Source organism: Octopus bimaculoides, chromosome 13 (assembly GCF_001194135.2).
Source record: "Octopus bimaculoides isolate UCB-OBI-ISO-001 chromosome 13, ASM119413v2, whole genome shotgun sequence".
Taxonomy (NCBI): domain Eukaryota; kingdom Metazoa; phylum Mollusca; class Cephalopoda; order Octopoda; family Octopodidae; genus Octopus; species Octopus bimaculoides.
The window spans coordinates 36,117,185-36,133,745 of NC_068993.1; the positions used below are offsets into that span (position 1 = coordinate 36,117,185).

At 34.2% G+C, this 16,561-nt stretch overlaps 1 protein-coding gene across 1 annotated transcript in view; it reads right to left on the bottom strand.

Moving 5' to 3' along the window:
* Nucleotides 1-231: 231 nt before the first annotated feature.
* LOC106884173 (inositol hexakisphosphate kinase 1) overlaps nt 232-16,561 on the bottom strand; it is a 20,275-nt gene continuing 3,945 nt past the window's right edge. Inside the window, exons 2-5 of the mRNA XM_014935413.2 lie at nt 9,471-9,687; nt 6,746-6,999; nt 4,855-5,030; nt 232-3,217 (exon numbers count right to left, since the gene is read on the bottom strand). Coding sequence (XP_014790899.2) covers nt 2,675-3,217; nt 4,855-5,030; nt 6,746-6,999; nt 9,471-9,682 — 1,185 coding nt within the window. The 5' untranslated portion in view covers nt 9,683-9,687 and the 3' untranslated portion in view covers nt 232-2,674. The remainder of the gene's footprint in view (nt 3,218-4,854; nt 5,031-6,745; nt 7,000-9,470; nt 9,688-16,561) is intronic.

The window sequence follows — 16,561 nt, forward strand, 5'->3', positions numbered from 1 at the left end:
CTTCAGGAACTAAATGAAGAGAATTTTGTGCAGAGGTCAGAGATCAGCAGTGTGAATCTTCACAGTTTAAAAAGGAAAACATTACTTTTATGTGTCATTTAAATTTTCTTTCTTTTTCTTTTTTCTTTTTTTTTTTGTATATGGGTGTTTCCTTTTTGACTTTGCTTTTTTTATCTCTATTTTTTGTGAAAAGTCATTTCACGCTTTAGTTTGAATTTTCTTTTCAGTTGCTTTATTTTTTTTTTTTATATGGATACTTGAAGAATGTTGAATGTATCAGTGCCACAGACCTCCCCTCTTTTGTTTAATATAGTTATTTGCCCTTGAAGAGAGATGAGTCAATGGCACTCCTGTAGGTGAAACGACAACTAATAAAATCATTAAGAGGGCGATGTACAAAGTAAGTTTGTTCTAAATGGAAGAAAGAGGAGAAAACCCCACAGCAATTGGCCATAGTTTTATAATTTGTTCTGCTTGCAAGCTGGCGCACAATTACTGGGAGCAAGACTGACACTGAACTAACTAATGATACACATAGTCACAGGATGAACTAACTAATGATACAGAGGACTAACAGTAGTAGTACTACTACTAACACCTCGCCATTACTTTATCTGTGTGCTTGTATTTGCTTCGTCTTTCTTTTTGTCATATATTCTCTCACACAGAGACATACATGTGATCCATCAACTTATTACATGCAGCTCGGAGAGGATCAAATTTCCACCACATGAATATATATGTGTTCTTTTGGAAGTGGTAGTTGTTGTTTGGAAGTGGTAGTTGTTGTACATCTCGGAGACTGTTTTGATCGAGCAGACCTATCATCAAAGGCTTTCCAGCCATGACTATTCCATCTTTCTGTGTGTATAAATATATATATGCCTAGGACAACACTGTCCATGTGATTTCATTCTTTAATACAGCAGAGTGTAATTTGAGAGAGATTCATTGCTATTTCTAGCAGGTCAAGCAACCACATAGAGGAAAGTCTTATATGCATAAGAAATTCCTGGTCCATAACAGCATTAATATAGATACAAAGGAGACAGACATTGGCAGAGGTAGAATTCTAACAAGACTAATTCTGTATTTTATATTTGTTCTGCTCACACAGAGTTCAATAAGTAAATAAGTTCATATATGTCTCATGTACAAACACAAAACATGAAGACTACAAACCTACTCAAACAGACAAAACTAAAATACTGGAGTACATGGCCACCAAAGCCACATCCTAGTTTGTAGTATTACATATTTGTCTGATGATTCACAGAAACAAGCGTTTCTTGTGATAAGGTTAAGATTGTGGAATATTTTAAAGGAATTTGAAAATATAGAAACTGAAACCAACAATTACCTCCCGAAAAAAAAAATTTAATTCTTTTAAAAAAAAAAACCCAAATCCTTGATTCAGCAAACTCCACCCTTTAAAAATGTTGATTTGAACATTCACCAAGATTTCTGTTTATTTTCGACAGTTTTCATTTCCCCCAAGACAATAAGTAGGTTATTGTTATCATCATCATCTTTTTAGATATGTTGTCACCTAGACGCTCTTCATTATTGCCATTGTTCTCGTTCAGGAAATACCTGTCTGTGTCTTAAATGTTTGTTTAGTCTGGAGAGGAAAGGGAGAAAGAGAGAGACAAATAACATTTGGACAAATTACCAACAAGTCGAACTAGTTTGTGGACTATTTCAGAAAAAAAAAAACTGTCATAGAAACTAAAACATGTTAGTAGTTTCATGAGGAAGAATTGTTCCAGTCAAGTTCATAGTTTCATTTCAATCCCATGAAAATATTTCCCTTTTTTTTTTTTACATTCAATTTTTTTTTTTTTAATTATTATTATTGTCTTGTTTTGCAAATCTCTTCTGATACAGATAAGTTGCAAGATTTGGATCAATATATTCTTTGCAGTGTTTATAACTCAACATTGCTCTCAGTCTAAGAATTATGATCCTTTCACCATTTTTTAATTCTTTTTTTTATCACATTACAAAAAAAAAAAAAAAGACATGTTATTAACTGAAGTTAATAAAATAGAAATAAAATAAAATTAAAATAATAATAATAATGATAATAATAATGATAATAGTAATAACCCGTGAGGTCAACTTAATTTGATCCAGGTACTAATCTTAGCAATTGCTACTTTTCAGGGTCGGCACACAGGGACACCTAGAAAGAAAAGTAACTTGGTGCTAAAATGGCAAGAAATCACTGCAAATATTGGCAGCTAAGGTGTGTATTCCATTGTATGAAGCTACTGGACTATGCCATTTTGGGGTTTGTTTTCTTTTTTCTTTTACTCATATCAGTCCCAGAATGCAACATCAGTCACATTCATCCGTCTTTAGATCACTGATATGGTAGAGAATTCTTAGATTTGCTAACCTTCAATTATTGTTATCATTAACCCTGCAGTTCACCATGTGAATGTAAGTGCTACATATATTGGTCTATTCGTTTAGGGCCATTTTTTTCCATTCTTTTATTTCAATTTTTTTACATTCTAGAAGATTCTTCACATACTGATCTCTAAGAGTTCTTTAATGCAACAGTATAGTCTATCTTCTGTTTTATTTAAAGAATTAACAATGAAGATCCTTTCTGGCATAGCTTCTTGGTTTACATTTTCTTTTTCTTGCATGCTCTACCCAGTTCATATCAGCTGTGGCATTGTTGGCAACTGGGGGAATAACGATCGAGAACTTCCTTAAAAGAAAGAATGAGATTACTAAGTCCAAATAAATATCCTTGGTCGGGGCCTCGGTGAGTGATCTTGTCTTCACGGAACCCACGGTGAGTGGAATGTGCAAAATCAATCATGCGTACTTCCACTTCAGGATAGTGATCATGCCACACATGTTGCATTCCATAACTGTGTTCTTCTGGCGAACTGTTATCCAGTAGAGAAGTGTGATGATGATGGTGATGATGATGGTGATGATGATGACGACTGCTTGGTGTTTCTGTTAAGCCATCATACATGACCAGTAACGAGCTGGTATAAAATCGGAATGTATCTCGCTTTTCAACCATTTTATACAGCTGCTTTAGCCGCCAAATAATAGGTTCAATTAAATCAAGACGTGCCTCAACACCATTGTGTAAGAACTTGTACAGAGTCTCTTTGAAACCTTCAACATTCAAAGAACGGCCATCATACTTGTCTTGGTACACATACTGCCCTTTATCTACATGGTAAACCTGAAGAAACAGAAAAGAAGGAAAAGTTTTGATTAGCAAAACCAAAACAATATTTATACTGATTTATAACAAGGAACAGGAAATAATAATAATAATAATAATAATAATAATAATAATAATAATAATAATAATAATAATGATAATAATAGTAATAATAATAATAATGATAATAAACACTAGCCATGAACAAGGTAGCACCAATAATCATAAAATATATAAAACATTTCATGAATAAATGGCAGACAGTGCTACAGATCCAAACAAAAGATGGACTCATAAAACCAAAGCCATCTCCATTAGAAGAGGAATATCCCAGGGAGACACACTCTCTCCACTCCTTTTCTGCTTGGCACTGACACCCTTATCTCACATGCTAAACAGAACTGGATGTGGATACAACTGTTACGGCAAAACAATCAGCCACCTCTTATATATGGATGATCTAAAGTTGTATACTACAAATGATAAACAGCTGAAAACATTACTACAGATAGTACATGGTTTTACCAAAGAAATAAACATGAAATTTGGCTTAGAGAAATGTGCCAAAGTAACCTTGAAGAGAGGAATACTAGTTAAGAGTAGCAACATCACACTAGATAAAGCAAATAAAGAGAATTAGACCAAAGTCAGACATACAAATACTTAGGAATCAATGAACTAGATATGATACAATACACACAAATGAAAGAGAAGATAAAAAAGGAATGCTATAGATAAGTTAGGTTAATACCAAAAACAGAGTTCAATGTGAAAAACAAGATAATAGGTATCAATACTCTAGCCATCCCAGTTATAAGTTACAGCTACAATATTCTTAACTGGACTCTAAATGAAATAATGAAAATAGACAGGAAAACAAGAAAATTAATGACAGGATTTAGGATCCACCACCCAAAATCTGACATAGAAAGGCTATATATATATTCTAATTCTGTTGTGAGTCTAAGACTGGAGAAAGATAAACTCATTCAACATGATTTTTTTCTTCAATATGATATATTAAGATGTAAAGATGAAGTTTTCAATGGTACCCAAACAATTCTAAGTCCCACCACCCCTACACCTATGTGATTCATCATCAAGAACGTTACATTGTTATGGAGAAAATATATGAAAGTAATCTTATTTTTTGAACTGTGATTGTGCTGCAGTACTGCCTTGAAAGGTTTAGTCAAACAAATCAACACCAGTGCTAATTTTTAAGTCTGGTATATATTCTATCAGTTTCTTTTGCCAAACTGCTAAGTTGCAGGGATGCAAACAAACCAACAGCTGTCAAGTGATACTGAGGACAAACACAAACACACATAGATACACACACACACACACACAAATATATATGACAGGCTTCCTTCAGTTTCCATCCACCAAATCCACTCACAAGGCTTTGGTCAACCCAGAGCTATAGCAGAAGACACTTGCCCAAGTGTGCCACACAGTGGGGCTGAACCTGAAACCATGTGGTTGGGAAACAAGCTTCTTACCGCACAATCATGCTTGCACCTATGTTAGATTTATTCATTAAATCTACTGCAATGTAAATAAGGCATACTTGGATGTCCAAGAACTAAGTAAATATTAAGTTAAAGAATGGAAAATGGGAAAAAGTAAAAAAAGAATATAAATAATCTCACCTTCATTCCACAGACTCTGACGCCAAGAGAACTTGATGTGCTTTCTTTACACCGTAAAATCTTTTTCTGTTTCTTCTCTTCAGACTGATCATCTCCATGTTGTCGTGGACCCATCTTAAGATCAAGAACACAAGGGTAATGGAACTTGGCAGCAACATTCTCCAACAATATAAATTCTGTAGAGATGTGTTAAGGAACACATTGTGTAATCTTTATGGAGCATATAAAGCCAATTCTTTTACAAACTAGAGGAATAGTTGAAATGTTCAAAGGGTCATAATTTTTTGGTGAACGACCGAGAGAGAGTCTTTATGGATAAAAACATTCAATTTACAGCAAAGTAGATAAATATTCAATTTTATAATTTTATTACTTTATCACAAAAAATCTTGGACATTATGTCAGTTGCTGCTGATTAGCACCCACATGTCAGTCCTGATCATCAAAGTGTTCCAACTATGACCATCCAGTCTATTTGTATAACCAAGACTACATTATTCAATGTGTCCTTCAGACATTATAGGTTCATTTGAAGATGTGGCTGCTGTTTCTAGCAAATCAAAAGACCATAAAACAGCTGCCTCATTTTCTTTCAATCGAACTGAATACTACTACCTCGTTAACGGTGTTTATTTAATATTACACAGACATATGCACCTTTCTAGTAATTCTTCAGCAGGGTCAACATGACACAACATGTAGCAAGACTGGTCCTTTATTGAACTACAGGCACAATCCACTTGACATGCTTATCTATCATTTCTGTTTACTTTAAACTTCACTGACAGATTTGGGTTGATCCAAGACTATGATAAAAGACAACTTGCTTGAAATACTGCATGGTAGGATTGAACTTGGACACTGTGGTTGTGAAGTCAACTTCTTAACCACAGCCATACCCAGACATACATACACATGTGTATGTATGTATGTATGTATGTATGTGTGTATATATATAAATATATATACACACACACACATACAGTATAAATTATATTTAACAGTGGAACTCAAAGCCATAAATAATAGTGTGTAGAATATTGGGTTAAAAAAAATCCCTTGGATGGGAAAAAAAGATGTGGGTTTGAGTCCCATGGGTAGCCTTCAACTTTTCTCCATCCCACCAATTTTTTAATTCGATATTCTACATGGTATAATTTACAGCTTTATCTACTTCGAGTTCCCTTGTTAAATGTAATTTATTATATATATATGTATATAAAGATGTGTTAATGAAACCATTATTATAAGGGTGGAACATTCATCATCATCGTTTAACATTCGTTTTCCATGCTGGCATGGGTTGGACGGTTCGACTGGGGTCTGGGAAGCCAGGAGGCTGCACCAGGCCCCAATCTGATTTGGCAGTGTTTCTACAGCTAGATGCCCTTTCTAACGCCAACCACTCCGAGAGTGTAGTGGGTGCTTTTTACGTGCCACTGGCACAGGGGCCAGAGGAGCTTGGATTGACCACAATCGAATAGTGCTTTTTACGTGCCACAGGCACAGAAGCCAGTCAAAGCGGCACTGGCATCAGCCACGTTCGGATGGTGCTTTTTATGTGCTACCAGCATGAGGATCACAACTACAATTTCCATTTGATTTGATTTTGATGTTAATGTACTTGACTCAATAGGTCTCCTCAAGCATGGCATGTCACCCTATGATCCAAAGTACTTTTGAGTGGGCTGGTTATGAGACACTGGTGTAGGCTACAGCTGTGAACTCACTTTATTTGCCGGGTGTTCTCAGTCACAGCATACCTCCAGAGGTCTCGGTCTTTTGTCATTGCCTCTGTGAGGCCTGTCATTGCCTCTACAGAAATAAAAGACAACACAGAATAAAAGTGCTGTAAATAATAGTTAAGATATATAACAGAACAAAAGGATACTATAACAGTCTGAGTGTCCAGATTTCAATAATTTTGACAACTGCATTTTTGGACACCGTATACTCCATGAAGGATGGAAGTTGTCCTGTCGATGAACATCAAATACATCTTCTTCTTCCTCTTCGTCATCGTCATCGTGCTCATCCTCATCATCATCATCATCATCATCATCGGTATGTACTATCTTCTTATCCGCCCGGGAAGAATTTCGTCGTGCAGCCATATCTAAACTGGAGCTTCGCAACAGATGAATGCTGAAGATAAAAGATTAGGAAAATTATATATACATACATAAATACCTAAATACATGATATATATGTGACTAAATACCAAAATACAAAATTATACATACATACATAAATACCTAATTACATTATATATATGAGACTAAATACCAAAATACATTTAAGTTACACAATCTGTAATTCTTGCTACCCTTTGACCAAGTACTTAACCCTTTTTGATACCACCCTTGGTCTGCTGAAACCAATTCCCTGTTTTAAAGTGATCTAAATTAGAAAAACTTCCAACAAAATTCTATGTTTATTTCTACTCCAAACATCAAATTAATAACAGTTTCAAATTTTGGCACAAGGCCAGCAATTTCGGGGAGGGAGTAAGTCAATGAAATTGACCCCAATGTACCACTGGTACTGACCTCAGAAGGCTGAAAGACAAAGTCAACCTCAGTAGCATTTGAACTCAGATCGTAAAGAAAGACGAAACATTGCTAAGCATTTTGCCCAGCATGCTAACAATTCTGCCAGCTTACTGCCTTCACATTGGATTATTAATGACAATCTTATTTTACCAAATTCTTAATTATCTTTGAAATTAATGAAAATGAATATTTCTGCAGAACTATAAAATTCTATGAAATTATCATGGGGAAGAAAGCTTTCAGGCATAATTCCAAAGGTTTCAATAAAGTAAATCAGGTTACTGCATTCCTAGAAAGAATTTCGTTTAAATAGGCCTTGTACTTTAACGAGTTTATATTGTAAAGTACAATGTTTATATTGTATAATGAGTTAATGAGTTTAAATTGTAAAGTACAATGTACCAAAAGAAATTAAGGTAACAATGTTTTTTTTTGTTTTGTTTTTTTGTGCTCTATTTATCTTTTTATAGTAGTAGTAGGAGTATGATGGTAGTGGTGGTGATGGTGGTAATGTTGGTGATGACGACAAGGAGGAGGAATAACAAGCTTATTTTAAGATACTGGATGTACTTGAAAGGCTAGATTCATCTTGTACAGGTAGTGGCACCTGTAGGAAAATACAAATAGGCAGAGAATTTCAGGGGAAGGAGAAAGGCCCCAGGGGGAGTAAACATCAGCTAGGCTAAGGGCATCTCTCTTTGAGCTGCATCTAAAAGAGACTTTGCTTTTAATGCAGATATGACTGTGTAGATAGGTACCAGCATAACTGTATGGTCAAGTTATTCACTTCTCAACTACATAGTTTGGGGTTCGGCTCCACTGTGCAACACCTTAGTCAAGTATCTTCTACTATAGCTCCAGGCTAACAAAAGCCTTGTGAGTGGATTTGGTAGATAGAAACTGAAACAAGCTAGACTACCAGCTATGGACTATCAGCCCTTTAACTGGTAGTCAAGTACCCTACTAACTCAGCCAACTATACACCCTGAGTATGCTGGCTATTTATAAAACCCACTTTACAAGAATTTGGCTGACAAAGAAAAGATGCAGTTATTCTCAAAATAACTGAAATTTACTATAACTACCTCATTCTGAATTACAGGGGTTAATCTTTATGAAATAAATTTGCCTGAGACCACTCCAGGTTTTATAATACAAACTTCTTGTTTTAAAACCTTACACAAAATGCTATTTTAAATTTATGTTCTAAACACCAGTTTATAATGACAAAGTTATTTTACTGTTTTCTTCATCATTTTCATAATTCATTGAAACAAAGAACACAGTATTTCAATAGGAACATGGTAACAAAAGGATTTCTGGTATATTTCATGTAGACTACAATGAGCTGTGAGATGGATTATCAGAAGTTTCACTTCCATTTTTCATTGACACATCAATGCTTGTATTCTTATTCCCCCTCAAAGCTAATATCTTCTGATATTCATATTTACATTTATTTCAGTTCTTCTGATTAAAGCTGTGCTGTGAATAAACTATATATTGTTTAATTAATGATACACTATCAAAAGCACCAATATTCTCATTAAGCCACCCCTCACCACATCTTTCCAGTAAATCTGTAACAAATACAAAATTAAAATGCACCAGGATAAATTTTTTGAATTTTAAAATTATTTTCTAAGCTTCAAACAATCACCATCACCATTGTTTTAACATCTATTCTTTTTATGCTTGCATGGAATTTGTTGAGGCAGATTTTCTACAGCCAGATGTCTTTCCTGTCACCAATCCCTACTTGTTTCCAAGCAAGGTAATACTTCCCTATGGTTAACCATGTTTTCATGGATGACTGTGATATTATAAAACACTACAGACATGTAAAGTCATGAGTCACCCCTCAAATAAATTATATGAGCTAATTAGCCTTTAGCACACTGTAGGTGCATCATGTTACTGCATGAGTTTTTTCCCTTGTAGTAACAGGGCAGTGGTAGGGGAAACAATTCTAGAGAAACGTCAAATTTAAAACTTGATAACAGTAGCATAGATCAATAAATCTTTAACTGTTTCACTATAAAAATGGAATCAATGGACACTTACCTGAAAGAACCATTTCTGTCTGACTGTTTTTGTTGTTGCTGTCGGATGAGGCTTTGTTTGGATTCTGTCTCGGGATCAGATGGTACCACAGGCGAGCACGGTAAAGTCGAAGAACGATGATGAACAGGCGAGTGTTTCTGAGTCAGGGATTTGGGTGGAATACCTACTAAGGTCACATGAGTATCGTTATCTTCAATTATTTGTACTTGCATAACACCTGTTGAAATAACAATGGAAGAAATATGTTAAAATATTCTTAAAAACATTTGAATTATCAATGTAATCAAAAAGTATAAAAGAAAATTCAATGAGAAACAGAAAAAAAATGTTTCTAGATTTAGTTAACCCCAGAGTATTTTTAGAAAACTATTTTGAAGAAACCAACAAACTGTTCTCAAAATATATCATTGAGGTCATGAAAGTGAATGTCTCTTTTAGCCATTCCATTACATCAAAAATGGGGAACAGAAAGGTTATCTCTAATATCAATGTTATTGGAACCCAAAAGAGAGTTCTTCACAATATATTCTCAGACTTATATAAGAAAAAGCAAAACTAAAAAGATGAAAGAAAAGCCATAGAAAGATATAAAGGCAAGGATATCAAAAAAACGGAAATAGAGGTGAAGGTTACAAAGCAGGGGTGTTTGTGCTGAAATAAGAGATTCTCTGAGATAACACCCATTCAAAGACACATTTAGATTTTCAACAGATTTATTTTTAGCTGTTCTCAATCAACATCTTGTAAACTCTAAGCAAATACCCAAACCAGTGAACTAATGGTGAACCTCATTCCAAGATAACAAGTTGTAGGAATGTCTGGTTCCAGAATGGTTTATTAACACACACCCCCGAAGAACTATTTATTGCTACCGTTCTTTTCAATGGCTGCCCAAATACCTTTGAAACCTACTGTAGACTACATTTTAAGAGGAAAAACAATCTTTTCCTGAAATAAACAAAATTACCTACTTCCAATAACATATGGTGAGTTTACTTAACAGCAAGTTCAAACGCTGTTAATTCATAGAGCGGGGAAAGTAATGGGGTGGGCTACCAAGATATTAAGTATATGGCTGGCTGACTGGTTGGTTACGTGGTTGGTTGGCTGATTAAGCATTTTCCAAGAAATGTTACCTACTAGGTATTCTAAGTAATTCTTTAAAAACTTGGAGACATTCCAGATGTCAAATATAGTGAAGAGATGATGAAATAGGTAGAATGTTGAAACTAATGATACAGAATGTAGGTTATTTGGTAAAACACCTTTAAGCAGGAAGTCAGTTTAGAATAGATATTTGTGAATTCAGAAGACAAAGTAAAGAGAATTTCTCATCGTCATCATTACTACCATAATCATTTTAACATCTACTTTTCCATGCTTGCATGGGTTAGTTTATATTTCATTGAAGCAGAATTTTCTGCAGTCAGATGCTCTTCTTGGTAACAAATCTCACTTGTTTCCAAGCAATATAATAACCCCCCCCCCCAGTCTACTGAACAATGTACAGTCTAGACAGGGTTTCACAGAAAACTGCAAACAAACAGCACTGTTTATATAAGCAGTGTGGCTTTGTTTACAATCATCACAGACATATCAAGACTAATACACACCCAACTATACACATACACACTCGTTTTATCTATATATATATATATATATATATATATATATATAATTCGAATTTACGGAAAACAAAAGACAAAGACAGGTGAAGGAACAACAAGCAGGTGTATTAGTTTAATGCTCAGGAAGAATAGAAAAGTCTTTGATGTTTCAAGCCTATACTCTTTGACAGAAAGGATTGACAGGAAAACAAAAAACAGAGAGAGAATTTCAAAAAAATACGGAGAAAGAAGAAAATGTATAGGGATTAATGGTTCAACATAATGAAATGGATGGAAGACAGAGGCTATATAAAGATTTCACTTCGGTATAGCAATTTTGAAGTATATGTATATAGAACTCAATATACCTATACTTCAAAATAAAGCATTAATTGATAACAGAGCATAATATGAAATTGAATAAATAACAAAGGAAGAGGAATTATGTAATCAACAGTTGTTTTTGCTATAAGATGTAGTGCATCCAGAGCTGAGTGTTTGTGCATCACCTTATAGCAAGATTATTTAGAAAACATTTACTTAAGTTGTATGTAAATGTAATCAACCTCAACGGAATTTGAACTCAGAACATGAAGAGACATCAGTAAATACTACAACTATCTTATCCAGTAATTTATCAATGTACCATCCACTATGACTTAATAATTTTTTCTACTAAAGGCTCAAGGCCTGAAATTTTTGGGGGAAAAGGGGCCAGTTGACAATGCTGACTCCTAATGTTTTGACTGGTATTTACTTTATTGACCCTGAAAGGATAAAAAGCAAAGCTAACCTCAGCGAAATTTGAAATCTGACCCATGGCTTAATATAATACAATCAGATTTAACACCCAAAATTTATGCAATTAAACATCAATACACCCAATACAAAAATTTTGTGTGTGTGTGTGTGTTTATCAAGACCAGATGATATGCACTAGGCAAACTAATTGATCACCTTCAACACTAAAATCTGGAGACATCACATAAATCCCTAAAGCCCGAACCAAATTTCTTCATCAAAAATTACAAAAACTTGGTGATAAAAAACCTAAGTTAGAATAGCTGGGTCTATAATCTAGAGAGAGTCTTCATTTAGAAACTTTAAGCTATAATTTGATGGCATCCATTTGGTATATGTAAATAGTAGGACAGACTTGAGAAGACTGAGTGTGTTATCTGATATGGTCTACTTGATATAGCAGATTGCAGAATTAAAAAGAGTTTAATTAGAAGAATAAGCTAATGATTCTCAAATTGGTAATAACAGTTTCAAATTCTGACACAAAACCAGCAAGTTCAGGGCAAGGGGTCATCAATTACATCAACCCCAGTGCATAATTGGTACTTATTTTATCGACCCCAAAAGGATGAAAGGCAAATCTGACCTCGAGAGAATTTGAACTCAGAATGTAAAGACAGACAAAATGTCACTAAGCATTTTGCCTGGCATGGTGATGATTCTGGCAGCTTACTGCTTTTCTCAAATTAGTAATAATAATGATAATTCTTTCTAATTTTGGCAGAAGGTCAACAATTTTAGGGTAGGAGTAGGTTGATCACATTAACTCCAGTGCTCAACTGGTATTTTATTTTATCTTTCTAGTTCCTATATTATTTAGCTTTCTAGTTCCTACATCTGGACTGCATCTGTCTCTCTCTCCAGTGATTTTTATCTGTTACCAAACTAACAGGTGCTTTTCATCTTTCTGTACAACAATAACAATAGCCTCATTACTGAAATACCCCACCTTCCATTCCAGGAAGATCTCACAGGCTCTAAGAACTACCCTTTTTCTCTCAAATGACAAATAAAGAAAACAGCATTGAGATTACATTGGAATTATATCCAATGGTACTTAGAATGGTGAAACCAAGGAGGTACTGGAAGAGAGCTAAGGAATCATTAACTGAATATGCCAGGTGTGTAACACTGACTGCAAAAGTAAGATGCCATAGGTTTTTTTGTTTTCTTTTTGCATTTGAAGAGTTATACTAATGAGGAAAATCAGGGGACACTATATTTGTAAGAGAATAAGATTGTATTGTAGTAGATGCTTAATAGAAAAACATATAGAAGAATTTGAATGAATTAAAACTATTGTATTTTTCAAGTTTATCCATGAAAGAGATGGTTGAATAAGAATCAGATGACAAATTAAAAACACACCATTAATATTGACAGAAGAAAGATAAAAAAAATAATAAACCTTGAAACTAATCAAACTACGCATGTCAAAAGGTGAACTTAAAAAGATGAAGACAACATTTAGTTACAAAAAAAGGCTGAGTCATGCTAATAAACAATATTCCTACTAAAGACTCATCGATCACTAACCTATTTTAAAACTAAACATTTTTCAAAACAAGCTTTCCTCTGCAGAGAGATATTTTCAAAGTATGATTATTCGAATATTCACATAGGGAAAAGAAAAATGTTAAATGGATTCTATATTATTATCATTAGCACAGTGTGAATGAATGAACATTTCAAAATTGCAAGAGAAATTAGAGAAGAGTCTAATTAAAGCAATCCTGTCAAAAGCAAGGAAACAATCTGCTGGAAAAATGAGGTCAAGGTTTCAGTCAATCAAATTTGTTCTAATTAGGGTAATAATTAACTGATTATTTAAGCAAACAGTAGATTATATATTTATTAATTATAATCTATGCCTGAAAATATTTATGAAAAGAAAAAACAAACAAACAAGGCCCAACAATTAGGCAAGAATAAGCTACATAGGTTAAATAGTAGGTTATAATAGGCAAATAAATAGGGGCTACAATGACCTAATAAATAAGATATAATAAACAAATGAATAGGCTATGATAAACCAATGAGTAAGCTATATAACAGGGCTTATAAATAGGTCGCAACAGGTTCATGAATAGGCTATAAGAGGTTAATAAATAGGCTATAATAATCCAATAAAATAAGATATAAGGCAAATGGATAGGCTATAATAAGTTAATGAATAGACAACAATAACTCAATGAATAGGCTATAATGATGAAAGAAGTTGAGGGTGATTGAAGAATACCGACTCCAGACACACAATAATAATTAATTTGTGTCTTGTATCTCTGGTCATATCATGGTAGTCAATGTTATCAATCAAATTAATTAAACAAAAACTTGCCCCCACAATATGGATAATTTTTCCTTTCTTGCCCATCAATCATATTTATATTGGATTTATTTTCAGAAATATCTCATTTCTTTTGAATTACTTGTTGCCTAACCCTAACCCTTAACCTATCCTTCCAATTCTGAAGTTTACCATAATTAACAGACAGATTGGTATAAACCACACCCAGCGGATGTAACAGTTAATATATTAAGTTTGTGTACAGATCTATATTTAAGAAATGAGGAATTATGTACATTGTTTACATTTGACAGATATTTGTCCTCATCTTGTTTGTTGTTACGACAACATTTTGGCTGATACACCCTCCAGCCTTCATCAGGTGTCTTGGGGAAATTTCAATCCTGGGTTCTCATTCATAAGGTATTTTTCAATATTATTATTATATTATTCAGGTCACTGCCTGGAATCAAACTCGGAATCTTGGGGTTAGTAGCCCGTGCTCTTAACCACTACACCCACGGGCATATGGCGTAGTGGTTAAGAGTGCGGGCTACTAACCCCGATATTCCGAGTTCGATTCCAGGCAGTGACCTGAATAATAATAATAACAACAACAGCAACATTGAAAAATACCTTAGGAATGAGAACCCAGGATTGAAATTTCTCCAAGACACCTGATGAAGGCTGAAGGGTATATCAGCTGAAACGTTGTGTTAACAACAAACAAGATGAGGACAAATATCCGTCAAATGTAAATAATGTATAAGTTTGTGTATCAGTAACTTTCACATTAAAGACAATCAAGAACACTTATTAATGCCAGATGTCAAATGGTGTAAATTATCACCATCCTTTTACATTTGCCGTCCACGCTGGCATGGATTAGATTGGTTATTATGGTTTGAATCATTTCTTATTAGGAAGTTACTTCTCCTACAGACTGGTTGTCATACATGACATTTGGCTTGGTTTCTACAGCCAGATGCCCTAATGTTTAAAAGTCCATTCAAATGCAACTAATGAAGAAAGAGAAAAACTGAAGTTAAATAGCAAATAAGGATTTTTTTTTAATAGTAGTAGTAGTAGTAGTTACAAGATCTTATGTCTATAAATGAAAAGAAATGAGAATGCTATAACATCAAGGCCTTTCACAATGACATGAACGAACAGAAATGGACTCAACCAGAAGTCTTGATGGAACTGAGGACTCAACTCTTCCAAAGTTATCATCATTGTTCACTGTCCCATGTCCCCAGCCCTCATTTGTTTTCCTATGACAAGACATGTTTTCCCAGAAGATCAGAAACAAAGGACATGATCTGCCTAATAGTGACAATTTTCTACGGCTATCATGTGAAATCAAGACAAGGAAACACTAACATACACACACAATAGGATTCTTCCAGTTTCCACCTAACAAATCAACTCAGAAAAATTTGGTCAGTTCAGTGGTTATAGTAGAAGACACTTGTTCAAGGTGCCATGGTGCCATGCAATGGGGCTGATAATGAAAACTTATGGCTGGGTAGCAAACTTCTTAACCATACACTGTGCTAACTAAAAGCATGAGTAAGCTGGAAAATTGCATAAGGATCTCATGTGTTTATGGACCCAGAGCTAATCTGTGTATGCTGTAACTTGCTATCAATCAATAAAAGTGACCTAGTGCACTGCTTTGCACAGGGGGTTATAATACTGGTGAGAGGGGCCTTCTGCTAAAGGTACTCAGAATAGACTATATCAGGTTCAAATTTTGGCATAAAGCCAAAAATTTTAAGGGGAAAGGCAGTTAGCCAATTACACCAACCCCAGTGCTCAACTGGTTCTTCTTTGGTGGGATTTGAACTAAGAATGCAAAGAGCTGGAAAAAATGGAATATGATAAACACAGATTTATGATTAAGTGCAAGACATCAGATTTAGAGGAAGGAAATGTAAGGTCATTTTCTTAAGGAAAGGGGTGTAAAGGAATAATTGAAATGGGATGACAGCTATTCAAAGTTGAAACCAGTTATCTGGGATTATACTTATTGCATCATCATCAATACGATATGGCATGAAATGGGAATGGAAAATAACATTGTCTCCAGGACAACTAACACTATAAAGTTATATTAATCAAAAATAAAATTATGTGTAAAAAAAAAAAAAGAAAAACCATTTGGGTGTTGAGATTTGGTGGTGCTACATACCAGACATTGTGGGATTTAAATTGTTTCTGATTCATTAAAGACATTGTTTTTTTTTTATATGCATTATGTTTTATTCATATTTTGTATTTTTGTAGTGTTTTGCTTTTGTTTTGTTTTGTTTTTATGTTTCTACATACCTCTGTTTTAGGACAGCAAAATATTTCCATTCCATCTATCAACTATTTCAAGATTTTCCTTTAAA